Source organism: Pongo abelii, chromosome 16 (assembly GCF_028885655.2).
Source record: "Pongo abelii isolate AG06213 chromosome 16, NHGRI_mPonAbe1-v2.0_pri, whole genome shotgun sequence".
In the NCBI taxonomy this organism is placed as follows: domain Eukaryota; kingdom Metazoa; phylum Chordata; class Mammalia; order Primates; family Hominidae; genus Pongo; species Pongo abelii.
The window spans coordinates 55,347,850-55,375,053 of NC_072001.2; the positions used below are offsets into that span (position 1 = coordinate 55,347,850).

Below are 27,204 nucleotides of genomic sequence, written 5' to 3' on the forward strand. Positions count from 1 at the left end.
GCAATTACCTAATACACTGCCTGCTTCTCTCAATCTATTTGTCCCAAATTTTCATTATTATCAGACTGCAATCCAAGGATAACCTTGAATCCCACCTGGCCCATAAAACATTTTTCTAATGTCGTACCATTCATTAATCGTCAGTTCTAAGTTCCATATAATACTTTTAATTCACAACTTCATTCCAGGGATAAGCTTTTAAACAAAGACTAGGAATTCAAGAGAATAATTTATAGCAGAATATTATTCAAGGAAGAACATTCTTACCATATTGAATTGTTGCTGTAGTTTTTCATTTGCATAATTTATGCAAAACTGTTCAAAACTATTTATCTCAAATGTTTCAAATCTGTAACCACAAAAATAATATGAAAAGGGGAGAAAAGGAACAAAAAGCTTTTTAAAAATATTCAAAATATACACATTAGGAAGAAAGAAATGGGACATTCCCCAACATTGTAAAACTTTCTTTCCATATCAGTGAAGATAAAGATTTCTAAGTCAGTAACAAGGAATATGTACCCAGCAGATGAGTATCAGCCATGCAGCAGAGAGGTTTTTTTTTTTCAAAGGCCCCAGCATGCAGAGGTGTTCAACACTATGAGTTTTTGATGGCTCATTCACCCCCAAGTGGGGAACATGAGAATTATGATAAAGCCATTGCTCTTGTCAATATACTGACTCACGGTGTTACACACATACAGGAGGGAAATAGAAACAGAGATCCTACAGGTTCTTTCGAAAAAGAGAACCAGAGAATGAAAAATTAAGTATGAAACAGGCACAAATATGAAGGAAGGATTTTAACAGCTAAAGACAGGTACCCAAATAAGGCAAACTAGCAAATAAAATCAGATTTTTAGAATTTCAGTGATAATTTACTACATGAGCATCTGAAAACCAATTAAGTCTATGCACTAGCTAAGTAAATTCGCTCCAGATTTGAACTATTTTTTTTTGTTTTAGTTAAATTTTAAGCAACATGCAATTGCATCACCATCATCAAGGTATTCTTGAATTGTCATAGGCAAAGTTTCCCTTCTCTTTACCAGTAGGAAACAGAATCAAATGCCCACTCAGAGTTACTAGATAAGTTCTAGAAAGAAATGTTCTCTGGCAGACCAATTAGCCAAACATACTCACCCATAAATGTCTAGCACACCAATAAAAGAGTGCTGTTTGACAGCAGAATGGAGAGCCTGATTGACATTATCTACAATCCAGTTAAAGAGCTTGGCATAGATGTGCTTGGCCAAAGCATCGCGGGCATTTGTGGCCTGCAGCTTGGAGATGGGCTTGATGTATGTCTCTGTGGCAGTAGCCAGCTTCCGATGGCAGAGCCAGTGACACATCTCCTCATAGTCCACACCCATGAGGTCACAGAAGATGCAGAGAGGTTCATGCTTGGGCTGCCAAAAGATAATGAGTTATTTCCTATGACCAGATAAATCAAATAAGAATCTCCCGGAAAATGTTAACAAAGAGTTAACAAATAAAATTCAGCAATTTCTTTGTTATAACAAACACCAAGATCACTCAAAGTTGATTAGTGATAATAATCACATTCATCCATTAAACTGGCATCTAGGCAGCATTTTGCATTCTCTTCTGGGGCTCACTTCAAAAATTCCCTCTTCCTTTGACTCTTCATAGTATTTGTTTGTATCTCTCTTAAAGCATCTTCATTCATTCAATCAAAAAATCAGTCAGCTAGTCAACAATTATTTACTGAGTGCTACTATGCGCCAGAAAACAAAAACAAACACGGTCCCTGCCCTCCTAGAACTTATAGACACTCGGGGAAATGGATATTAATCTAATGATTGCTCCCTAAAATGAAAAATACCACAAAGACCAAGGACACTATGCTGAGTCCATGTGAGAGGAATATGCTCTATTTTGGAAGCAGGAAACAGTTGCCTTGAGAAAAGGAAGGTGCTAACTGGGTGAAAGGAGGAGAAAAGGATTTTCCAAGCCAAGGAAACAGCTGGCAAAAACATTCTGTGGTGGGAAGGAAATCATCAATAGGAAGGATCGAAGCTGAATGAGGGAGAAAACGTGAGTTGAAATCACAGAAACAGACAGAGGCTATACCCTAGCTGGTCTTTATCCTTGAAGCAATGGGAGGCCACTGAAGGATTGTAAGCAGGTAACTTGATAGTTATTTGTGTGACTTTTTAGATTAGAATGACTTCCATGACTTACATATCCCTGTACCCCCTAGAATATCTTCCATGAGCCTTGCATGAGTAGATGTTTGATAAATACGTCTAATTTAATCCAGTTAGTACATTATATTTTTCAACATCTTCAATCACATGTATCCCCCGAATCTGACAACATTCCTGGGGCATAGGGAGGGTGAACATTGTCTCTGGTGGATAACTGAGGAAATAGGATCCAAGAGAACAAATAGCTTGTCAAAAATCAGCCGGCAATTGATGTCAGAGTTGGCATTAGAACCTGGGTCTCCTGACACCTTCATCTCTAGACTCTTCACACTCAAGCACCCCTTCCTTCTTTCATCCCCCTTTCTCCCAAGTAATCACTTTAGATACAAATCAGCACCACTGCCTGATCAACTCCCTTAAATAAGCAGCCATATATATGTATGTATTTAGAATTCGGCATCATTTAAAAGTGGGTCAGGCTGGGTGTGGTGGCTCACGCCTGTAATCCCAGCACTTTGGGAGGCTAAGGAAGGAGGATCACCTGAGGTCAGGAGTTTGAGACCAGACCTGGCCAACATGGTGAAACCCTGTCTCTACTAAAAATACAAAAATTAGCTGCTTGTAGTGGCAGAAACCTGTAATCCCAGCTACTAGGGAGGCTGAGGCAAGAGAATTGCTTGAACCTGGGAGGTGGAGGTTGCAGTGAGCTGAGATAGTGCCACTGCACTCCAGCCTGGACAACAGAGCGATACTCCATCTCAATTTTCTTAAAATTAAAAAAAAAAAAAGTGGGTCAGCACTCTGTAAATATTCTACTTGAATGTTGTTACCTTATTGTCCTATTACATCAAGATTGTCAACTGTTTGGTTTAAATTCTCCACAGCTTTACTCATTTTTGGACTTCACCTATCAATAATTAAGAGAAGTCAATAATCTCCCACTCTGACAGCAAATTTGTCTCTTCCTGTGGTTTCTGTTGATTTTTGCTATATATCTTTTGAGGCTATGTCATTAAGTATATAGAAGTTTAGCACTATTTCATATTCCTGGTGAATAAAATCTGTTCTCTTCAGAGATGGGATTTCATTCTGCTGCCCAAGCTAGAGTGTGGTGGTACAATTGTATCTCACTGTAGCCTCAAACTCCTGGGCTCAAGAGATCCTCCTGCCTCAGTCTCCTAGGATTACAGGCACACACCACGCACAGTGAATAAAATCTTTATCATTGCAAAGTCATTTTATTTCCCTCTAGCACTGCTTTTGGCCTCAAAGTCTATTTTGTTCAATACCCGCACAGTGCTGCCAGTTTTGTCCTAGCTAGCACGTCTTTTCTAAACTTTTTTTTTTCAACCTTTCTGTATCTCTATATCTTAGGAATGCTTCTTTTAAAAGTATATACCTGAAACTTTTTTTTTCTTTTTTCGACTTGTATTTTAGACTCAGGGGGTACATGTGCAGCTTTGTGCACATGTACACAATAAAGGAATATTGTGTGATGCTGAGATTTGGAGTATGAATGAATCCATCACCTAGGTAATGTGCATAGCCACCAATCAGTAGTTTTTTTCAACCATAACCCTCTCTTGTATTCCCCCGTGTCTATCGTTCCCATTTATGACCATGTGCACCCAGTGTTTAGCTCCCACTTATAAGTGAGAACATGTTGTATTTGGTTTTCTGTTTTTGCATAACTTAGGATAATCTTTTCCAGCTGCATCCATGTTGCTGCAAAGGGCATGATTTCATTCTTTTTTATGACTGGGTAGTATTCCATGGTTATATCTGAATTTTTTTAACCAGTCTAACAATCTAAATCTTTCAGCTGGAGCATTTAGTCCATTTTTAATTATTTCTATCTTATTTTGTTCTTTTGGTTGTCCTGCTTTTCAACATTTGTTTTTCTCCCTCTTTCTTGCTATATTTTGATTTTTTTGAATCCATTTTCCTCTCTACTAGTTTGAAAGGTTTGTTACTATTTTGTTTTATAATTAACATAATGTAATTAAGTAACACTAACTCCAAACATCCATTCCAATTTATCCTCTGTTATCCAATACTTTAGTTCTACCTTTTGTGTGGGGTGGCAGGGTAGGGGGCTGGAGATTCATTTTATATTTTAAACTTTTTATCTAATTTTAGACTAACAGAAAAGTTGCAAGAATAGTACAAAAAATTCCCTTCACTCAGATTACCTAAATATTAACATTTTACCACATTCCCTTTGTTGGCCTAACAGTGCTCTCTACAAAAAATAATTAATTTTTATGGCCCAGGATTCAATCCAGGATCATGCACTGAATTTAGTTATCATGTTTCATTAGTCTCCTTTAACATGAACAGTTCTTCATTCTTCTTTGTCTTTTGTGACCTTGACTTTTTGAAGACTCCTTCAGTTTGGGTCTCTATGATGTTACCTCATGATTAGATTTGGGCAGAAATACCAGAGAAGTGGTGTTGCACTCTGCTCAGTGTGTCATATCCAAAGCTATGTGATATTGATTGGTCCAAATATTGGTACTATCAATTGTGATCACTTGGTTAAGGGAATGTCTGCCAGGTTTCTTGACTGTAATGATAACTATCTTTCCCTTTGTAATTAATACATGTCTTGTGGGAATTCTATCTTTTACCAGATCAATATACTATTATTATTTTAATTAATCAAATTTTATCTACATTTGCCCACATTTTGCTAACTTCTTAGTTCATTTCTTCTTGCATCTTAGATCTTCTAACTGGGATCACTTTCCTTCTGCCTAAACTATATCCTTTAATATTTAATATTTCCTTTAGTGAGGGCTCACTGGCGACAGCAGATTCTCATAAGCTTTTTTTTTTTTTTTTTTTGAGACAGTCTTGCTCTATCCTCCAGGCTGGAGTGCAGTGGCGCAATCTTGGCTCACTGTAACCTCCGCCACCCAGGTTCAAGCAATTCTCATGCCTCAGCCTCCCATGTAGCTGGGATTATAGGCGTTCACATGATGTCCAGCTAATTTTTGTATCTTTAGTAGAGAGAGGGTTTTGCCATGTTGGCCAGGCTAGTCTCAAACTCTTAGCCTCAGGTGATCCACCCGCCTCAGCCTCCCAAAGCGCTGGGACTACAGGTGTGAGCTACCACACCTGGCCGCTCATAAGTTCTTAATTGTCTGAAAATGCTTCCAATTTTAATTCATTCTAGAAAGATATTTTAACTGGATATATAATTCTAACTTAATAGTTTCCACTCTAAGCACACTGAAGATATTATTCCACTGTGTTCTGGCTTTTATAGCTGCAGCTGGGAAGTGAGCTATCAGATTAATTGCTATTTCTTCAAGGGCAGTCTCTTAATCTCTCTGTTTTAAGTTTCCTCTGTCTTTGATATCATTATGATGTGCTTAGGAGTAGATTTCTTTTTATTTATCCTAACTGGGATTTTCTGGACTTTCTGAATATGTGGGTTAGTCATTTTCACAAGTTCTAAAATTTTTTAGTAATGATCTCTTGGAATATTATGTCTGCTTCATTCTCTCTCTTCTCTCCTTTATGAATTTTCATTAGATTAAAATAGACATTATTACTCTGTCCTTCTTCTCTCTTAACTACTGTTTCAAGTGCTCTGTCTTTGGGTCCTATCTTGCATTTTGGACAATTTCTTCACATCTATCTTCTAGCTTATCAGTTTTCTCTTCAGTTGTGCCAAATCTGCTGTTAATTTATTTTGGCATTCTTAGCAGGTATGACTTTGCTATCTGTCATTTCTCCTAGCTCCTTCTATTTTGTTTCATTGGGGGACTTGTGATTTTTGACTGTGAGTCAATATTTCTTGTAACTTTTGTGATGGGACTCCACTGAGGCCTAGACTGAAGGTGGGTCCTCCAAAGTAGATTTGCAGTTGCTTCTGTCAGGCGCCTAGGCCACTACCAGCCCAGGATCAATTTAAGCTATATTTTCTGTATGTAGTTTTTTGAGACCTTCCAGGAACTATGAAATCAGTCTGGGAATGAATATGTGTGAGAGTCAGTTTGTTGTTATAAATTTTTAGGGAGCTAGTTTTCTGCTCTACTTGGCACCAAAGTGTGGGTCAGGTTAAGTTTTCTTTATACTCTTGGAGTGGGTGGTGGGCAAATTGATTACTAGCTCCCCACTTAGGGTCTCAGCTTTAGGCAGGAGTCTTTGTGTTCCCCTGTTTATATGGGTCCTGTCTTCTGTAGCTCACTTGGCTATGAAACCCAAAGCTCAAGGTCACTGGGTTCAGCAAATGCCTTCAAGGTGGGGCAGAACTATCAAACAGAGATATCTTACCAGTAACTTTTAAAGCTCATTTAAGGCCAGGCGCAGTGGCTCACACCTGTAATCCCAGCACTTTAGGAGGCCAAGGCAGGCAGATCACCTGAGGTCAGGAGTTCGAGATCAGCCTGGCCAACATGGTGAAACCCTGTCTCTACTAAAAATACAAAAATTAGCCAGACATGGTGGCACACACCTGTAATCCCAGCTACTCGGGAGGCTGAGGCTGGAGAATAGCTTGAACCTGGGAGGTGGAGGTTGCAGTGAGCCACGATCGCATCACTGCGCTCCAGACCAGTCGACAGAGAGAGACTCCGTCTCAAAAAGAAAAAAACAAAAAAACAAAAAACAAAACAAAACAAAAACTAACTTAATCTCCACCTACCCCAAATAGTGAAATTGTAGTACTTATAGCTATCATCAAATCAACAAAGTTGACAAGCACTGGTTAGAAAATAAAAATCACAGAATTACAAGAACTGGATGGAAGGAACTTCTGGACATTATAAGTACTATTCTTCCAAGATGATATTAATAACTTCCAGACATCTCAAATAGGAAAACAGTACACTCAAATTTTAGGTAAGACTCATAGTGAAGTGATATACATGACATAACATTAGTCATGACTTTCTTGATTAGGAGAAGCTTGACATTTGGGGAAAGGTCACAAGGGCAAAGATGAAAGACGGTGATGCAGAAATCAGAGTTCTTTTTAAAAAATCCAGTTTGTATACCAACATTCAGAGTAGTGTTATTCATAACAGCCAAAAGGTGAAACAACTCAAATATCCATCAATCAACCAGTGGATTAACAAAATATGGTATCTCCATATAATGGACTATTATTCAGCCATAAAAAAGAATAAAGTATTGACATGTGCTACAACACGGATGGATTTTGAAAGAAGCCAGTCACGAAAAACCATATATTATATGATTCCATCTATATGAAATGTCCAGAACACGCAAATCTATAGAGGCAGAAAACAGATTTATCGTTGCTTAGGGGTAGGGAAATAGACACATAGGTAACAATAAGTAAAGGGTACTGGGTTTCTTTTTGAGGTCATGGAAATATTTTAAACTGACTGTGGTGATGGTTGCACATATCTGTGAATATACTAAAAGCCACTTAATGGTACACTTTAAATGAGTATGATATATGAATTATATCTCAACAAAGCTCTTTTTTAAAAGACTAGCAATGTTTCATTAGAAGAAATCAGGGTTTAAATTAGAATCATCATTTTGCCTTTTACAAAACCACCATTAGGAAAAGAGGTTGGGGGAGGGGAGGAGGAATCATGCATCTAAAATTAGGACCCATGGCTTAGGAAAATTACACCTCAAATATTCATAAAGAAAATCATGAGGATCAAGCTTTCTGTAAACCAAACTGTCTGCCCATCTAGCTCTTGGCCCTTGGACTAATAAATAAGTTACAAGGCTGGATGTGGTGGCTCACACCTCACACCTATAATCCCAGCACTTTGCGAGGCCAAGGTGGGCGGATCATCTGAGGTCATGAGTTCAAGACCAGCCTGGCCAACATGGCAAAACCCCGTCTCTACTAAAAATACAAAATTATCTGGGCATGGTGGTGTACACTTGTAGTCCCAGCTACTTAGGAGGCTGAGGCAGAAGAATCGCCTGAACCCAGGAGGCGGAGGTTGCAGTGAGCCAAGATTGCATGCCTTTGCACTCCAGCCTGGGTGACAAGAGCGAAACTCCGTCTCAAAAAAAAAAAAAAAAAAAAAAAAAAAGTTATGGAACAAGTTTTCTCTTTAAATCATAAAGTCATTTATTTTATATTATATCATGTCTCACACATCTAATATAGTATCAAAGTACTATATCCAGAAAAGACAAGAAATAGATTCTTTTCTTACAGGAGTAGAGAATCTGTTTTTACACAAGAGGCTATAGATTCAGAGAAAAAAGGCAACTAAGTGAGTTGAATAAACATTTAAATTAAGGCCTTAATTAAGAATACCACAATGAATAGCATGGCTCTATCCACAAGGACTTCAAATCCTAGTGGGTAAAGGCAAGCAAGAGAGACCTTTATAGAACAATGTGATTTGAGCTACAATAAACGAAAGCAGAAGGGTGAGTGTGTATCTAAGAAGAGATGCTAGAGATCTGGCTGTGAGAAGTGAGTAAGAGCTGGCTAGGGAAGAAGAGCAATGTACGTACCCCAGCAGGGAGAATCTGAGCAAAGCCAGGAGAGAGAAACAGCCTGGCATGGAAATGGCTGGATGTAGAGTGTGAGAAGCAATGAGAAAGAAGCTCAATAGGAAGTCAGGGGTCAGTCATGAAGGTCCTTTCATGTCATGTCATGCCAAGTAAGGTGTTGGGTCTACTTCTGAAGGCAGTGGGGAGTCCTGAAACATTTCAGTAAGGGCATGATATGATCCCTAATACCTTTAACTTCCATGAGTTTCTGATCTTGTGGGGCCACATCTGCATCATAGTCACTAATCTCATCTATCCAACCCTCTCTCTTTCTCTCTCTCTCTCTCTGTCACACACACACACACACACACACAAAATCACTATGGACCAGAGATTAGAATCCATATTTCTTTATTCTCAGTTTGAGATTCTCCTTTGGATAATATATGTCTTTGATAATTATATTTCTGATAATATTGATAGAGAGACTTAAACTATATTACTTCTTTAAACAATCTACACATCTAAAACACAATTCAACTGTCATCCCACTAAAGCTTACTCTGAACTTACAGGTATTGTGCAGCTGTCTGCATCTCGGGATGTAAATCCAACATTGCCTAAGTGAAGGATGCCAGCAAGTATTCGGAAAATTCCCATTTGATGAGATTCACTAATTCCTGAAACAAGAGAGTGAATGAACAAGTGATTAATTTCAGAATAGAAACTAAACAATTACAGCAAACAATTTTAAGCCTATTGTTAATTCCTGAATATTGCCAGATGTTGTGCATATTATAATGTGTCATAGCTAACAACACTTTCATCTTTGTTGACATTAACACATTATGCAGTTTAGCATCATGGATGGATAACATGGCTGCTGACTGTGGCTGATCTGGCTTGAGACCTGGCTCTGCTACGGACCTATCATCTCAAATGGACAGGTAGCTTCAGTATTCTATGCTTCCATTTTCTCATTTGAGATATGAAAATAATAGTGACTACTTCAAAGTATGTGAAGATTAAATGAGATTAAATGCACATAGCATACTTAATACACGACATGACACACAGTAAGTGCTAAACAAATTATTGTCATCATTGTCACACACTGGGTTTAAAATTAATAGTATTACCATTTCTATTTATCTCTGCTCCAGATACAGCCCAATAAAGCTGTTACTTCTTAAGGCTGTTTAAAAAGTAATTATTTAATTACTTCTTTAAACTACAGACCAAGTATAAGTCAAAGAGACACCAAGATTAGAAGTGTTTGAGCTGGTGCTATATCCCAGCCTGATGAGTATGCGTCCAAATACAGCATCAGAACAGAACTTGAAGGATAAGGCAGGATGAGAAAGCTGGACAGCTTTCAGCTTTTATCAGATCTGGCTTCATTTTTAAATAACATAAGAATCTCCAGAAAATTAGCTATAATTACATGCAAATAGAAGCAGTGAAATTATTTCCAAATATGTAATCTTAGAAAGGATAATTCAGTAATGACCCTATAATTAATGTTTTTTACCATCTCCTGCATTATGGCTTTTTCTTTTTTGCTTTTTTGACACACAGTCTCACTCTGTCACCCAGGTTGGAGTGCAGTGGTGTGATCTCAGCTCACTGCAACCTCTGTATGGCTTTTTCAAATTCACAAATTTACTATTTACAAACAGATTTAGCACGAGAAGAAATGCAGTGATTTTCAAACTTTTAATATGCATATGAATCGCCAATAGATTTTGATAAAATGCAGATTATGTTTCAGTAGGTCTGAGAAGGGATTCGGGATTCTGCATTTCTAGCAAGGCCCACAGTGGTCCTGGTCCACACTATAATTAGCAGTGCTTTTAAATTAAGTTAACTCACCTGAGGGTACTACTCAAAATGCCATCATATGATTTTAGAGTTATCTATATTCTGAGGTTTTTTTTTCTTTAAGTTGTAGATGACAAGTTCTAAAGATTAATTTATTCACATGTAGGCCCAACATTTTTTAAATCCCAGAAACAAGATAGTGACATCTGAGCTGCTTCAGCAATGTTAGAACAGAAAAAAAAATGCTGGAATAAACTACATGTAATGGAATATTCTGTCATGATACCAACTCAAGCCACATTTCCCAGCCACAGAAAGATCCCCAAAACCAAACAAATAAACCAAAAGCTCCTACAAAATGCGAGCTTGTAGAGGAGCCCATTTCACTCAGCTTCAGGTTTCAGATTTTGTAAAAATTTAAGCAAAGAATTACAAGTAGCCCTCCCCTGATGCCCCAAATATATATTTTGAACAGTTTTATTGAAGGCTAATTTGCATACCATAAAATTCACCCATTCAATGATTTTTAGTAAATTTACAAAGTTGCACAACCATTACCGCAATCTAATTCTAGAACAGTTCCATCATCCCAAAAAGAAACCTCCTGCCCATTTGCTGTCTAAATGTGTTCTATGTGGAATATTAAATCTTCTAGCAATACTCGCCACTTAATAAAAAGTCAAGCCAATATTCTAAACAAAGGTTGCTTGAGTAAAAAAGCTATTCCTCATAAGAGCTCAAGAATAAAGTGACATTACCTAGCAAAGTGCAGGCCTGCCTGGTGTGTGCCATCTCCTTTGCATCATCCACTCCTTCAATCACAGGACTGCCTCCTTGTTTTGTGTAATTAAAATTATCTGCATTTCCTGTAATGAAGAAAAATAAAAGTTTTCTGGTTTATGAAAAAGCCTTGCCTTCTACCCTTATGTCCACTCTGAATCAGAGGTGGTGATAGCACAGTTGAGTGTACAGTGTCTAGAGTTTGACTGCCTGTGTTTTCAATTGTATTTTAATGAAAAATTAAAAATTAAATAAAATTTAATTAAATAAATGGGGTAAAATATTTATAGTTTATTTATGTTAATTGGTAAAATAAATAGTCCTTTCCTAAAGGTTTTATTCCAATCTACACACTAGAATAATTTCCTCAAATCCTTTACTCCCCTCATAAGAAACCCTACTGGCCTCTAACAAATCAACTCCTTTAATTTTTTTTTCTTTTAATCAAAGCAAATATCAAACATACACAAAAGTAGAGAGACTAATAGAATGAGCCCCTAGGTACTCATTACTCATCTTAAACAGCCATCTAAAATCACCTCCAGGCCAATCCTGTTCCATTTATACAGCCACTTACTCCTCCTCTACTCCCGTGGGTTATTTTGAAGCCAACTGCTGACTTTTTATCATATTATCCATAAGTATTCCAGCATGAGATAAGCTCCTTTTTAACAAGTAAATTTAGGAACTTGGAAATTAACAGAAAACAATACCAGAACAATAAATTTAATGCCATATTCATACCTAATCGTAGCATTTTAAATTCAGGTAACTTTGCTGAGGCACAAAGCTGATAGAAGATATGATAGTTTCTCTCCTCTTCTGCCTTTGAAATAAGAAGAGTTTTCAATTACAGCATTTTAATCTAAAATTCAGGAAATTCTATCATAAAATAAGATTTTGATATTTAATTATCTCAGTTGGTTAAATAAATTATACTTTCCAATATTTCCTAATACTTATTTCTGATTATTAAATCTTATGATTTATAGTCTATACACATATATATGTGTGTGTTGCTCAAATTCAACATAAAATATCGGATAGTAATGCTTTCTGAACTAGTGAACAGCTTGATATATGTCCACAATCATAAGATAGTCAGTGCTTTTGGGGGAAACTAAAACTATTTTTTTTGCAATACTCAATACTATTTTCTAATGGTACCTCTTAGATTCACAGTCTTCCAAATGCTTTGAAAAATGAATAATCCCATTCTTGCCATATTGTAGACTGGACCATCTACTGTGGTTATTTGTAAGAAAGTCACAAACATACATCTTCTATAGCATTTTAGTTTATACATTTTAAATCAATAACTGCTTTATAAAATAGAAAATAAATCATAGATAAATTCTAAGATAAATTTTCAGTATTTCCTGAGAGTCTTTTCCACATATATATCTAAAAAATACAGTTGCAATAATATTGTTCATACACCTAATAGTTTATCACTATATCCTTGATTTTTACAGCATACTCAGTTGGCTAATGAATCGTATTAATAAGGCCAAGGTCAGGTTTGATGCCCACAGGGCGCTGATGTCTGGAAAAGAAAGCCTATTATAGGGACAGAAGCCACTGAACAAATTACCAATATACCAATGACCACAAGCATGATTAAACAAGAGACCAGGTGGTTCAGCACACAGAAACTAGAAAAGCCTGTGAGTCTGCAGAAATGCTTAGGTCCTCTTTGTACATAAAGGACAATATAAGTATGCCTTTTCTGATTGTATGACTCATTTTGACAAGCCAAACATCCTTGACATTCTATATCACTGGAGACTGGGAAACTGCTAGAAATGGTTCAGTGTCTCTAAACAAGACAATAAGGATTGGGTCTTACCATTTTGTATTAAGCACTACTAGCCTTTGGTCACATACTGACCAAGGACCATCTTTCCTCCCTGCTTACTCACTTACCTATCAATCAAACTTCTACTATTTGAACTCTAATATTTGAATCTTCCCTTAGATCTACCTCTGTTTCACCCATTCTTTCTTCTGGTTATCAAAGTAGACACTTTTCAAAAAAACCTATGGAAATAGCCATCAGCATAGTAACACTGTTCTGTATGTACCTAGATATTAAATATAATACTTCATTTGTATTGCCTTACTATGCAAATCAAGTATTATATTTTAGGTGGCCACAAATCAGGCACAGCCCCAAAGTCAAAGCCAGAGCAACTTCAGACTGCTCAAATTCTCAGATACTTTCAAACCTATGACAGACCTGCGCTATGGAAATTGTGGACGCTGTTACATGGCAGTGTCAAGGGTATTTGAATCTCAGTGCAGTGGACATGCAGTTGAGGCTAATGAAACCCAAATCTCACAGCATGTGGCAAGCAGTAGGTCTACAGAAGCCCTATACTGAGAGTGATAAATCCATACCTATAAATATATAAATGTATGCCTGCTAGTGATGTAAATATATAGTATCTCCCATATCTCCCACTTTCCAATCAAAAGGGACCAAGAGCATACATGTCGATGTAAACCCTACACAGATGCATCAACTGTTTTTTTGATAGTAGTTCACAATTGGGTTGTGAAGATTTTTTTTTAACCCTCACTATTCTAGCTAAACAATAATATATTTTAAAAGAGGAGAAGAAGCAAGGAAAGAGGACAAGATAATTTTTTTTCTTGAACCGAGTTCAAACTGTAACATATTGAGAGCATGGAACAATGCCTTCCCTATCATTTGGAAATATGAGAGACAAGACTAAACTAATAGCACCTGTTCTCAACTATGCTTTCCCGCAAGCACCTGTAGGAAAAAGTCAAACCTAAAAGTGACCAGTCCCAAAGACTATTAGCATTTAAGTGGTACTCCCTTGCCTCTAACAGGCACCATTTTACAGGCTTCAGTCCAAGTGTGGTTGGAGGTAATATTGTCATAATACGCTCAAGAGTATCTTGAAATAAAATGCACACCAGCAAGCATGGACTCAACAATTATACAGCAATCTAACACAAGTACATATGTGTATATGGCCGGCTTACCTGGAATACCACTCTGGATTTCTCTAAAAGATAAGTTCTCATATTGGCACCAATGATTCGATATCTCTTATCAAAACCAATCTCAATATACTTTCCAAAACGGCTGCTATTATCATTCCTGGTTGTCTTAGCATTTCCAATGGACTAAAAAGCAAGGGAGAAAATAAGATTTTAGAAGTGTAATTCATAACATGACATTTACAGAATCTGCTCAGAAAGAGAAAAGATGGAGTAGAACACAGGTCCTTAAAATTGATTTTTTTTTTTTTTTTTGAGACAAAGTCTTGCTCTGTCACCAGGCTGGAGTGCAGTGGCACCATCTCGGCTCACTGCAACCTCTGCCTCCCAGGTTCGAGTGATTCTCCTACCTCAGCCTCTGGGATTACAGGCACATGCCACCACGCCCAGCTAATTTTTGTATTTTTAGCAGAGACGGGGTTTCACCATGTTGGCCAGGCTAGTCTCGAGCTCCTCACCTTGTGATCCACCCACCTCGGCCTCCCAAAGTGCTGGGATTACAGGCGTGAGTCACCACACCTGGCCAAAACTGATTCTTTTAAGAACAGAACCACTTTTGCCACTGCAGGCACAGGTGTATGCTTTGCTCACTGCACAATCACACAGATATATACTGATAGTTCTTATTTGTCTTGTTATTCTCACAAAAATGAAACAGCAGACCTGAACTCAGAGGTTAGAACATTTTCATAACACCTTTTGGGTTACCTGAACATTCATGCCATCAAAGAAAGAGAACAAACGAGGATGGGAGCTGCCAAGGCATAGGCTTTGTTAGGTAAGCTTCAGGTTTTTATTTTTTTCCAAAAAACTTCACCTGCTTTACATAAATAAGATGGTTAAGACCAATGAATATTTCCTGGAAATGCTGCTCTGGTGTTCAGGGTCTCTTTAGCCTGATGTTTCTATCACCTTATCCTGTGGCAACAAAGGTCCAGTTAGACCATTTATTAGTAGAGTATTAGTATCACCCACTCAATTTAAAGGACATTTTCAGAACCAGAAAAAGTAAAATTTGGCTTTGGATTTTGACAGTTAAATCTAGCTTACAAAATATCTGCTACAGAATGCAGAGAATATAACTTGCTGCTAAATGTTTTATATAACCTTAAAAATTTTAATGACATATGTCTTTCTGATTTAGGTAACTCACTTCTATAAATTTTTTTTAAGGCAAAGCAAAAAAAAAAAGATGTAGTTAGAAAACCAAGTGTTTACATAATGCATATATTAAATGTTTAATAAACAAATTTCATGAAAGATTAATATCTTTCACTTGTGTAAAGCCTATGTCAGGATTAGTAAATTGAAACCACAGCAGACAGAAAGATGTGAAAATACAATGTAGTTTTAAGAGTGATACAAATGTAAGTAACGAAAACAGTAGTAACATAGCCAAACAAGTCAACACATTAGATTCTTTGATCAATCAAAGAAAATATATTTTCACTTTCTGAAATAGAGTGTAGATATCCTATTTTGTTTTGGCAGTGAGGACACTCTATATTTTAGAATAACATTTTAAATGCTTTTCTAGAAAAATAAGAATAAGAATATCTTCCTGGCAAAATTACAGAAGGATCTAATGTAGCCTCAGATAATTTATCTATTCATTTACTCAGATGTTACCCCTCTTGATATTACAAAACACCACAGCAAAAAGTCTGTATATGGTCTCACTGTTTTATTTAGAAAAGGAGATTAATTATAAGTGCAGACTTTTCTCTCAACACAATATATTCTTCCAAAGAGCAAATGAAAAGTTACATGTAGTAGAAGTAGCAGCAGCTACTCAATAAACACTCAATAAATATTAGTAACTGTCCTAAGCACTTTCCTGCCAGTAACTAAGCAAGTGGAGGAAGGGTGGGCCACAGCTTCTCCTCCTTCCTCAACTCTTACCCCATCTTCCACATATCATCTCTCCCCCTCTACTCAGACTGGGCGTCAGAGTGGTCCACCTGCCGAAACACCACCACACTGTGAGAAGAGGCAGGGATTGGATAGAGTTGAAGCAGATCCTTTTGTTTTCAAGTAAAATGTATTTAAACATAGACAAACAATGGTAGAAAGAACAAATGAATTAGAAGCCTGAAGACCTATCAGACCAGGCCCTATTATCAACTTGTCATTATTTAATCTCTTTGAGGAGCATTAGTATCCTCAAATGTAAATTGACTAGGATAGTGGAGCTCTAGGGTTCTTTTTAAAAAATAAAATTGTTTGATTCTAAGTCCTGAACCTGATAGGGAGAGAAATTTCTATACATAAACAGTATCTTTTGTCCACTCCCTCAGTTGTTGCCTCTGCCATATAAGCACTGTATTCACAAGAGACTCCCTAATACTATATTCACTTTAATCAGCAAGAAGCCACTAAAGGAAAAAATAAATTTTGTGATCTTGGTAATCTTGGTTTTACTATTTTAACGTAATGATGCATGAGTCACTCTTCTTTACTAAATGGAGATGAAAATCTTCAATTATGGTTATTGAAATTAAAAAAGAACAATTGGCTGGGTGTGGTGGCTCATGCCTGTAATTCCAGCACTTTGGAAGGCCAAGGCGGGTGGATCACCTGAGGTCAAGAGTTCGAGACCAGCCTGACCAACATGGTGAAACCCCATCTCTATTTAAAATACGACAGTAGCTGAGCGTGGTGGCATATGCCTGTAATCCCAGCTACTCAGGAGGCTGAGGCAGGAGAATCGCTTGAATCCAGGAGGTGGAGGCTGCAGTGAGCTGAGATCATGCCATTGCACTGCAGCCTGGACAACAAGAGCGAAACTCTGTCTCAAAAAAAAAAAAAAAAAATTAAGATCCAGGCCTGGTACAGTGGCTCACACCCATAATCCCAGCACTTTGGGAAGCTGAGGCAGGAGGATTGCTTGAGCCCAGGAGTTCATTTGAGATCAGCCTGGGACAGGGTGAGACAGAGCAAGACCCCGTCTCTTTAAAAAAAAAAAAAAAAAAAAAGTTTCAGTGTGCTATTCTCATCTTATGAAGAAAATTTCCAGGAAAAAATGAAAACATCATGAAATGGAGCAAATAGAATAATTATCTGTACATCGTTCACATTTTGCAAAAGAAGCCTATGTTGAGAATGAGGAGCTTCCTTTTTAAAGAATAATGTGCATATCTCTTAGACCCTGGATTGCAATGTTAACCATGTAGGATGCTCATTATCCTATGAGGAGTTTCAGCAGATCACTGGAGACGCAGATATGCCTTTCCTGACATCTCAGCAAAGGGCTCTGATATACGGACATAGTATTGAAGCGATTTAAAGCTACAAATTTTTCAGACTACATACTCAATATTTCACCTATGTTTTCTTCCAGAACTGATCTTCAGCTCCATATCACACTTCCATCTTTCGAATTGAGATGCCCTTTTTTGTAGTTATTGAAAATTAGTTCAACTCTTTACCAAATTTTTCTTAATCCAAATTCTTATAGATGAACAATTTCAAATTATTTAGACAGACCAAATAATAGAGAAGGAAGCAGGTGAGCATAGCTGATCCCTTTATCTTTTATGTTCATCCCAGCAAACAGGGCATATTCTTTATAATTGCATATTGTAAGTATTATCTTTGACTGCTATGGTTTGGATATAACGTGTCCCCACCAAAATTCATATTGAAATTTGATCCCCAATGTGAAGGTGCTAGGAGGTGGGGTCTAGTGGGAGGTGTTTTGGTCATGGGGACAAATCTATAGTGAAAGCCTTGGTAAAGTTCTCCTGTGGTGAGTTCTCCCTCTGTGAGACTGGATTAGTTCTCTCGGGACCGGATTCATTTCCACTGAAGTGGGTTGTTATGAAGTCGGGAGGCCCTCAGGTTTCCCCTGTTTGTGTGTGTCCACTTGCCCTGTGACATTCTCTGCCATGTTATGCAGCACACCGGCCCTCACCAGAAGCCTAGCAGATGCCAGAGCTATGCTTACTGTACAGCCCACAGAACTATGAGCTAAATAAATCTCTTTCTTTATAAATTACCCAGCCTCAGGTATTCTGAGGCTATAGTTATAGCAACACTAAATGGACTAAGACAGTGGCTATTCCAAATTTTTAATATATTCCTACTAATACAATTCAAATCTGTGTTGCAGAAAAACCAATAAAGCTGGTTTTTTTTTAAAGAGGTCATAAAATAGTTCACTCAACTCATGAAAAATTCTAGAAGGTTCATTCTAGACTTAAGTTATCCTCAAAGACAACTTCAAATCCTAGTATTATATGGTCCAGGCCCGGAAGAAATGGGATTACCTAATGCCATCACATTCAAGACTTTGGGATATTCTAATGCTAGGGACTAAAATGGCTGGAACTGTTGTCAAATACCAAGAATCTGTCATGACCAAAACCAGTCAAAACAACAACAGCAAGAAAAGAAGCCCTGTTGTTTTCTGACCCCAAACCAAAAACTGGCTCCACAGATTCTATTTCCCCAATATTAACACTAGTGACAGCCAGCAGTGTATCTGTAGCTTACATTCTTTCAAAATCTTAACATTTGCTTAAAATTTTCACTACTCTCTTTCGGTGCAAACATCTGTTTCTTCCTGTTCATCCTATTTCAGAAAGTATTCCCAGTATTTTCTTCCATAGCACATCCAGCCCATGAAGCCTGTGAACTTCCCCATCATATCTTGTTTTTCGATCCCAAAAAGTAGAAGTCCTGCTGCTCTAGAGAGCAGCCCTACAGATAAGAGGTCACGGCATTCTGTTCTGAAGTGTCACACGCAGCACCGCAAACCAAGCACAATTACCTCTAGATAGATTATCGCAAAAACCACTTGTACCACAGGTGCACCAGGCCGATTTTAACTCCATCTGTGTTTGGGTGACAAATAAGGCTTGACAAAGGAAAAAGACAGGAATAAAAAAATGCCGATTTGAATTTTTAACAAGGAAGGTTTGCTTCTGCATGTCCAAATTAATTTCTCTCCATTTAACAAAATAATTTTTCTCCATTTAATAAGTCTTCATATAAAACTATAACTTTCCAAAAATCATATTAACAGACAAATAATTATCTACAAATCCTAAAATACTCAGATTCTCACATAATTAGTTCCATTTTCATTGGCATAGGCATTTCTACTTTGCATATGGTGTATTCAAGTTTTGAAAGCACATTCTTTCATAGTTCTTCCCCCGTCAAAACCTTACAGTTACTGAATGTCTTTTACGAACCTATAGCTGTGTTATGTGCCTGACAGAACAACAACAACAACAACAAAAAGCTTAAAAAGATCATAGTTTAAGTTTATAGTTCAAATCTGGAAAAAAAATTAAAACTTTAGCTATATTAAAATTTAAGCCAACTTAGGTTAGACTAAGTACAGAAAATGAAATATGGGCAAAGGAATAATGAAACGCATTCATACTTGAGCATAACAAATCTTATGTTTTAGAAGGAGCATAAATAAGAACTCAGGACTTGGGGGAAATGAGTAACTTGTACTTCTGGTACAAGGAAAGGAACAATAGACATGAGTCAGTTAATGAGGAGAAGGAAATTTAATTGCTGCCTGGTATTTAGGGGCAACAATTTCGCTGGTAGGTCAAAAATTCAGGATTATAGACTAAAACAGATTCTGCTATAGCTGGGCTTTACTAAAAATGTCTACCTTATCAAATTTTTACTTTTCCTAGATTTTTTATAAACATGTCGAAAAGTATTTTCTTAATTTTAGTGGCTGGGAGACCCTGGGCTTTCTGAGACATGCTGTATCAATCAATTTTTTGAGCATGTTTCTTATCAAGAGAATATAGGAAGAAAGCCGAAGACTCTGCTGTCTTACCTCCATGATGGGGTTGGAGGCCAAGACCTTTTCCTCCACATTGGCCTCACTGGCAGAACCACTCACAGTTGCAAAGTATCGCATGGCATACTTAGCTGAGACTGTTTTTCCTGCCCCAGACTCTCCACTTACGATGATGGACTGATTTCGTTCATCTCTGTAAAATAAAAATTTTTTAAAAAGTAACTGCCAGTGCTGCCTGTAGCAGGATTGATAAGGGAACCTATGGTCTCTATGGAAGTAGGGGGCCAATTAATGGATTTTTTGGTCGATACTGGTGCTGATAACACCAAGGTCTCAGGTTCAATCCCTATACTGGCCACCAGAAATGTTGCAGGATTTTTTTTTTTTTTTTTTTTAAGGAATCAGAGAGACCGATGGGGTTGAGGAGGATATTTATTATTTAGGTGCACCAGCCCAGTCAGATTAACATCCAAAGTACTGAGCCCTGAACAAAGTGTTAAGTTACCTTTTAAACATTTCATGGGGTGTGGGGGAGATCTGTGCAGGGGGAAGCATATTACAGAAGTGAGAAACAAAGACAGTTATTCAATTAATTGAGACATGCATTACATCATTTATTTTCAAGAAAAAACATGTTTTATGACTTGGGTTTATCTGTCTAGTGACTTTGCAGCTGCACAGCTAGAGAAACAGGGTCTTCACAACGCCTGGGAAAGGAAGAGAGGTAAGGCTCACTAGCCAAAGAAAAACAGGCAGTTAATTTTTAAAGGACTCCAGCTCTTTCTCTTTCTCAGGGGGAATTGGGTTTTCTTACATACAACTGAGTTTCTGCTTACACATTCTTTAATTTCTTTTAATTCCTGTTCCACTGCCCACTTGGGAATGTGATTAACATTATTTCTTCTGTGTTCTTTGTGATAAGGCACAGTGAGTTTTTGCTGGTTCATACATGCAACAATGTGGAAAGGAACATAAGAATGATATTTCCTAAAAATAATATCTACTTATAAATTAGAAAATAACACAGAGGAAGAAGATATCAAGCATTAAATTAGAGAGCATCACAACTAAGGATGAATCTGCAACAGGGCCTCTGAATTCTTATGTGTACAAATCTCAAACGTAGTATTTTATTCCTAAAGAATTACTTCAATATCTTACACTACTATTGTCAACCACTTCAGGAGATACTCTTTGAAGCCATAGCAAAGAAATTTAAATTTATACTATTTAATTAAAGTTAGAAAACCATTTAAAATATTTTAAATTACCAGCTAACAATCCTCAAAATGGCGTCTCCTACAAACTCTAGCTCCTACTAAAGTATCCTCAACACTAGAGAAGAAATAGTCCATTTGCTGGCTTGGCTTCATTCAACTAAAAGTTAAATAAGTCATGATCTGTATCCTCATGTGGTTGACGGATGTTGTGGTTTGAATGTTCTCTCCAAAATTCATGTTGAAATTTAATTGCTAACATGATGATATTGGGAGGTGGGGTCTTTAAGAGCTGATTAGGTCATGAGGCCCCTGCCCTCAGGAATGGATTAATGGCATGAATGTAGGAGTGAGCTAGTTATCACGGGAGTGGGCTCCTGATAAAAGGATGAGTTTAAGCTGATTTCCTCTCTGCCTCACAGGCTCATGTGCCCTCCTACTACTGAACGACCTTTGCCAGATGCCAGCGCTGTGCTCTTGGACTTTTCAGCCTCCAGAACAGTGAGTCAAATAAACTTCTGCTCTTTATAAATCACCCAGTCTGTAATATTCTGTTATAGCAGCAGAAACTGGACTAAGACAGTCATCTAATAGGAAAGACAGGCCAATAATTCAAGACTGTAATACATGTGATGGGGCAGTAAGAGGAAGAAGACGTTATCAGGGAAGGTTCCCTAGAGATGACAGCTGAACAAGGTCTACAAAAACGAGTAAGAGAAAGCAAGCAAGGACTACAGAAGTCGGGAAGGGTACATTCCAGGCAAAGAGGATAGCATAAATGAAGGCTCAGAATCAGAAGTTTGGAAGGAGCAGATAACTCAGTTTAGCTGGAAAATGGAGTAATGACAGATTTATGATTTCTGGTTTGGCCAGTCCTTTCAAGGGCCTCCACAATAATCCTAAATAGGCTGGGTACTGGGTGCTTTGGAGTGGAGGTGAGCTCTTCTGACCTGTTTCCAGAAGGTCTAATGTGAACTAAAAGCCCTCTTAAAAATACTGCTTCATTCGTTCATTTAACAAACACATAATAAGCAGCCACAATGTGCTAATCACTTTATGGAAATAAAAGACTCTAGGGTCATAGTCAATTGAGAGAGACTACAAAGGACACAGTTAAAATGCAGTTGGAAGTAACTGCTATAAAAAAGGTCTATCTAAGATACTATGAAAGAAAAGAAGGGTATGGAACCAGCAGAAGATGTGAGGAGGAGATGTCAGGAAAGCCTTTCCAGAGAAGGTAATACCAGAATTGAGAGGGTAATACCAGAATTGATCCATATATATGATCATTAGGAGAAAACTAGGTTCTGTGAGAATAAGCAAATGGAGTTAAGTTATGTAAAAGCACTTGAAACCCCAGGAAACAATTATTCAAGGATGAGCAAGAGAGAGATAGAGAAAGAGAGAAAGAAAGAGAGAGAGAGAGAAAGAGAGAGAGGTGGGGTGGGGGAGGGTGTCTGTTAGCCTTTATTTTCCTCTTATGGTCATCAGTGACCTTATATCTATTTGGTCTGTCGGGTCTTTCCTTATAGTTTTCATTTTGTATGAAATGTATTATTTTATAGATTTCCTTTTGAATTTTACCCTTTAAAATATGTGATCTCTCTAGTTTATCATGGTCATACCAAACACTATTCATATCTTCCAAGATCATCAACTTGTCCTCTGTAAACTTAATAAACATACTTTCAATTACATCTACGTCATCAACAAGGAAATTAAGTAATGCTTGCCTCAGACCTCAGTAATGTATAACACGATTTAATATCTCCATCTATGTTGATGTTAACTCTCTGATAACCACCCATTGAGTGTTGTCGTGTACCTTGATGAAGTGTACACGCACCTGCACCTAGGTCTAAATTTTTAGCTTATAAACAAACATGGCCATGTGAAACAAAATCTAGAGCTTCACTTTTTTGCAGGCAACCAATCTAATTGTTTCTCCCTTTATCCAATCCCTTGTTAAAAAGAGAAAATATTAAGTTAGTGTAATAAAATGCTTTCTTTCAAAACTGTGTTTTTACCGTGGTGTCTTAAAGATGTGGCTTCATTGAGACTTTAATCTCTCTCTTGTTAGAGAGATGCTAAGTTTTTCTACATCATCACTCATCAAAATCAAGCTGCTCTGCTCTCTGTGTCTCTCTGATTTCTACTTTTAATTAGTCTCAAGAAGAAAATGCTTAAACCCTAAAGTTAACACTAGACAATTAGTTTACAATTATAATATTAATTTTATTTTTGAGGCATAAATATTTACTATAAAAATGGTTGCTGGCACTGTTGAATGCTGTGCTTTAGAGAGGCAGACAGACTCCTCAGGAAATGAAAACAAGTGTTCCCTAGAGATACTTGCTGAGGTCACTCAGTTCCTGGTGAGAAGCCTGTCACATGGCTATCAGATCCTCTCAAATCAACCTGAGTTTTCTGTTCCATCAGTACAGAGCCTATACATTATATAAAGATGCTAGAACAGAAATAGTCAATTATATTTGTTTATAACTTTTACATACTCTAGTTCTCTAATATGTACTGTATTTTATTCCTGCTGCAACCTTCTGGGATAGATAATATTCAGTAAGTCCCAAACTAGTAGTTTAATGTTATGGTTTGAATGTGTTCCTCAAAGTTCATATGTTGCAAACTGAATCCTCAGTGCAGCAGCGTTGAGAGGTGAAACTTTAAAATGTGACTAGGCCAGGCATGGTGGCTCACGCCTGTAATCCCAGCACTTTGGGAAGGTGAGGCAGGAGGATCACTTGAGCCTAGGAATTTGAGACCAGCCTGGGCAACATAGTGAGATTCCATCTCTACAAAAAAGAAAAAATTAGCTGGGCATCACTGCATATGCCCGTAGTCCTAACGACTTGGGAGGCTGAGGTGGGAGGATCACCTGAGCCTGGGAGGTTGAGGCTGCAGTGAACCATGACTGTGCCACTACACCCTTGCCTGGGTGACATAGTGAGACCCTGTATTTAAAAAAAAAAAAAAAAAGTGACTAGGTCGTGAGGGCTCTGCCCTCATGGATGGATTTATGCAGTCATAATGGAAGTGGGTTAGTTACTGCAGTAATGGCATCCTGATGAAAGAATGAGCTTGGCCCCCTTCCTGTCTCTGCCTTACATGCTCTCTTACCCTTCCATCTTCCACCATAAGATGACGTAGCAAGAAGGCCCTCAACTAGATGTAGCCTATCAACCTTGCTCTTTCTTGCATCCAGAACAATAAGCCAAATAAATTTCTGTTCATTATAAATTACCCAGTCTGGTATTCTGATATACCAGTATAAAACAGACTAAGATACTCATATAATGGAGAATTCTAAAGAGAAATCATTTACTGTGAGCTGGGGTCATCTGAAAGTAAAATCTGAGTGGGATAATGAAGTATAAGTATAAATCAGACAGATAAAAAAGCATGGAGCAAGATATTCCAGGCTAAATAAAAGATGTAGAAATAGAACTATGCCATCTTAATGTGAGGGAACAGATCTGTTAGAATAGGGCCAGGTAGTTGAAAGTAAGAAAACTAAACGACAAAGAAGAAAGGCTTCAGAGTCTCAAAGCTGGATTCAAATCTCAGCTCTTAGATACCATTTATTAGCATATGGCCTAGACAAGCTACTTTCCTCACCTGTAAAGCAGTGGTGATCTCCTCCAGAGATATAATGAGGATTACATGCCTGGCACCATGTTTCGTACATAGTAGACCTCAAAATATGGCAGATATTTATTAATTTAAGTTAACCCACCTTTATATAACATATATAAAATTATCCTTATGAGGGACCATGTATTACTTAAAGCCTATTTGCATAAATAGGATACTTAGCATCACAGGGCAGCTGAGTTTCAGCTGAAACAGAAGAGATTTTCTCATCTGTAATAGTTTGCACTTAGCCAGTGAACCTCTGGACAGTGGCGCATCCTGAGACCACATAACCAAATGACGGAAGGGGCCACCCTAAGGAAGGGCCTGGTAATAAATTAATTCAGAAATAATAAAACCAGATGAGAGGCTCAAGTCAATGAAAAGAGAAATGTAGACATAAGGCCCCATAATGATGACAACTATGATGATAAAAACAGCTTATATTTGAATAGAACTTAGTATTTTTTGAAGTGTTTTTGTGTGTATCACCTAATACAATTTTCACCTCCTAAGTAAGCAGGAGAGACATGATATTTTACTCTTTGGAGGAAATAGTAACATCAAGAGGTTAAATGGCTTGTCCAAGCCTGATGACTGGCATAGAGTAGAGCTGGGTTGTTACACCCCACATCTCTTGATTTCCAGGGGAGAGTCTACACAATGCTTCTTCCACTTTGTTACGCAGCTCCCTACCATGGTCTCCCCTCAATTAAAATGTTTGTGCATTAGTTCCCATCAAACATAAAGACAACAAATGCATACCACAGAAACCTGTAAATGTAAAGCGAGATCATCAGTGACACTGTTGCATTTTATAGATGATAAAACGGAGACTCAGGGAGACCAGGAGATTTGAGCTTATATGGTTAGTTATTGGTAGATATGTGACTAGTACAGATGTCTTTTTCACTAGACCAAAGTTAATTGCATATAACTAACTTATTTCAAGCCAATTTAAATAAATGAAACTTAGTCAATAAAACTGATTTACTCTATCACTCACAGTGGAGAGAAAATATAGCAAATTAAAGCCATCAACACTACCTGGTTTTAAGAAAACAACACAAAACAAAACAAAAACCCTAGTTACAGCATGAGAAAAGACTGGCAAGAATGTCAAACAAGAATAAAAGAAAAAAATAGGCATGGCAGCTCACTGAGTGTTTCTCCATGGTAAGTCAACAAGGACAATTAAAATTAAAAGGCTATTCTAGGAAGGTATTTTATGAGGGCATTGTACTCTCTAAGGAGCATGTTTAAAAAGAAGCCATGAGTCAAGGATCCTGCTCAAGGATCCTGGTTATTGCTGATGTCACCGGACATAGATCTGCTTGGAAAGAATTCCTAGTATGAGTTTTGCTTTTAGGATAAATGTCAAAAACATCTTTTCAACCTTAAAGATCTAAATTAGAACTCTGCTCCTTTCCCCCTACTCACCACCCCACAACACACACAACCTGCTCTTCCTGCCATCTTCTACATCTCAGTAAACAGCAACTCCAGCCTTCTAGGTGCTCAGTCCAAATCCTTACCGCCATCCTTAACTCCTCTTTTTCTCAAATACCCCATATAAGCAAGCCTTTGCCGGTTCTGTCTTAAAAATATACCCAGAATCCATCTACTTTTTACCACCTCCACTAATTAAATGATCATCTTTTGCATGGATCGAGGCAATAACCTCCCAACTAGTCTCCTGGCTTCTACCCTTGCTCCAACACAGTATGTTCTTTTAATTTTTTTGTAACTTTACATTTTTGTTGTTTTTGTAGATAGGGTCTTGCTTTGTCACCCAGGCAGGAATGCAGTGGTACCATCTTGGCTCACTGCAGCCTTCAACTCCTGGGCTCAAGCAATCCTCCCACCTCTGACTCCTGAGTAGCTGGGACTAAAGGCACAGGCCACCATGCCTGGCTAGTTTTTGTATTTTGTTTGTAAAGGCAGGGTCTCACTATGTTGTCCAGGCTGGAGTGTAGTAGCACAATCGTAGATCACTGTAACCTTGAACTCTGAGGCTTAAGTGATCGGCCTACAGACGTGCGCCACCATGACCAGCTAATAGTTTTATTGTTAATCATGCCTGACTTTGTAGGGTAGGAATTCCTGTCTATTTAATTTGTATCCCCCATGCCCAGAACAGTGCCTGGTGTTTGGACGGTGTTCAATAAATCTCTATTACATGAATGATGAATTGTACCTTCCCTGAAGACATGAGGGATCCCTAGAAATGGTGATAATGTGAAACACCAGGATTTGCATCTGGAAAGATGACATCTTTGTTTGACAAGAAAACAATGGTAAGGCTGGCTGGGGG

General features: G+C 37.7%; 1 protein-coding gene across 4 annotated transcripts in view; it reads right to left on the minus strand.

Annotated features, from left to right (window-relative positions):
• The window catches only part of MYO5A (myosin VA), a 222,693-nt gene that overhangs the window by 92,569 nt on the left and 102,920 nt on the right, over positions 1–27,204 (minus strand). For all 4 annotated transcript variants that reach the window (XM_024232523.3, XM_054531491.2, XM_024232521.3 and 1 more), the window contains exons 5-11: positions 20,062–20,218; positions 14,235–14,378; positions 11,964–12,045; positions 11,198–11,305; positions 9,192–9,298; positions 1,144–1,409; positions 268–349 (exon numbers count right to left, since the gene is read on the minus strand). In XM_024232523.3, coding sequence (XP_024088291.2) covers positions 268–349; positions 1,144–1,409; positions 9,192–9,298; positions 11,198–11,305; positions 11,964–12,045; positions 14,235–14,378; positions 20,062–20,218 — 946 coding nt within the window. The remainder of the gene's footprint in view (positions 1–267; positions 350–1,143; positions 1,410–9,191; positions 9,299–11,197; positions 11,306–11,963; positions 12,046–14,234; positions 14,379–20,061; positions 20,219–27,204) is intronic.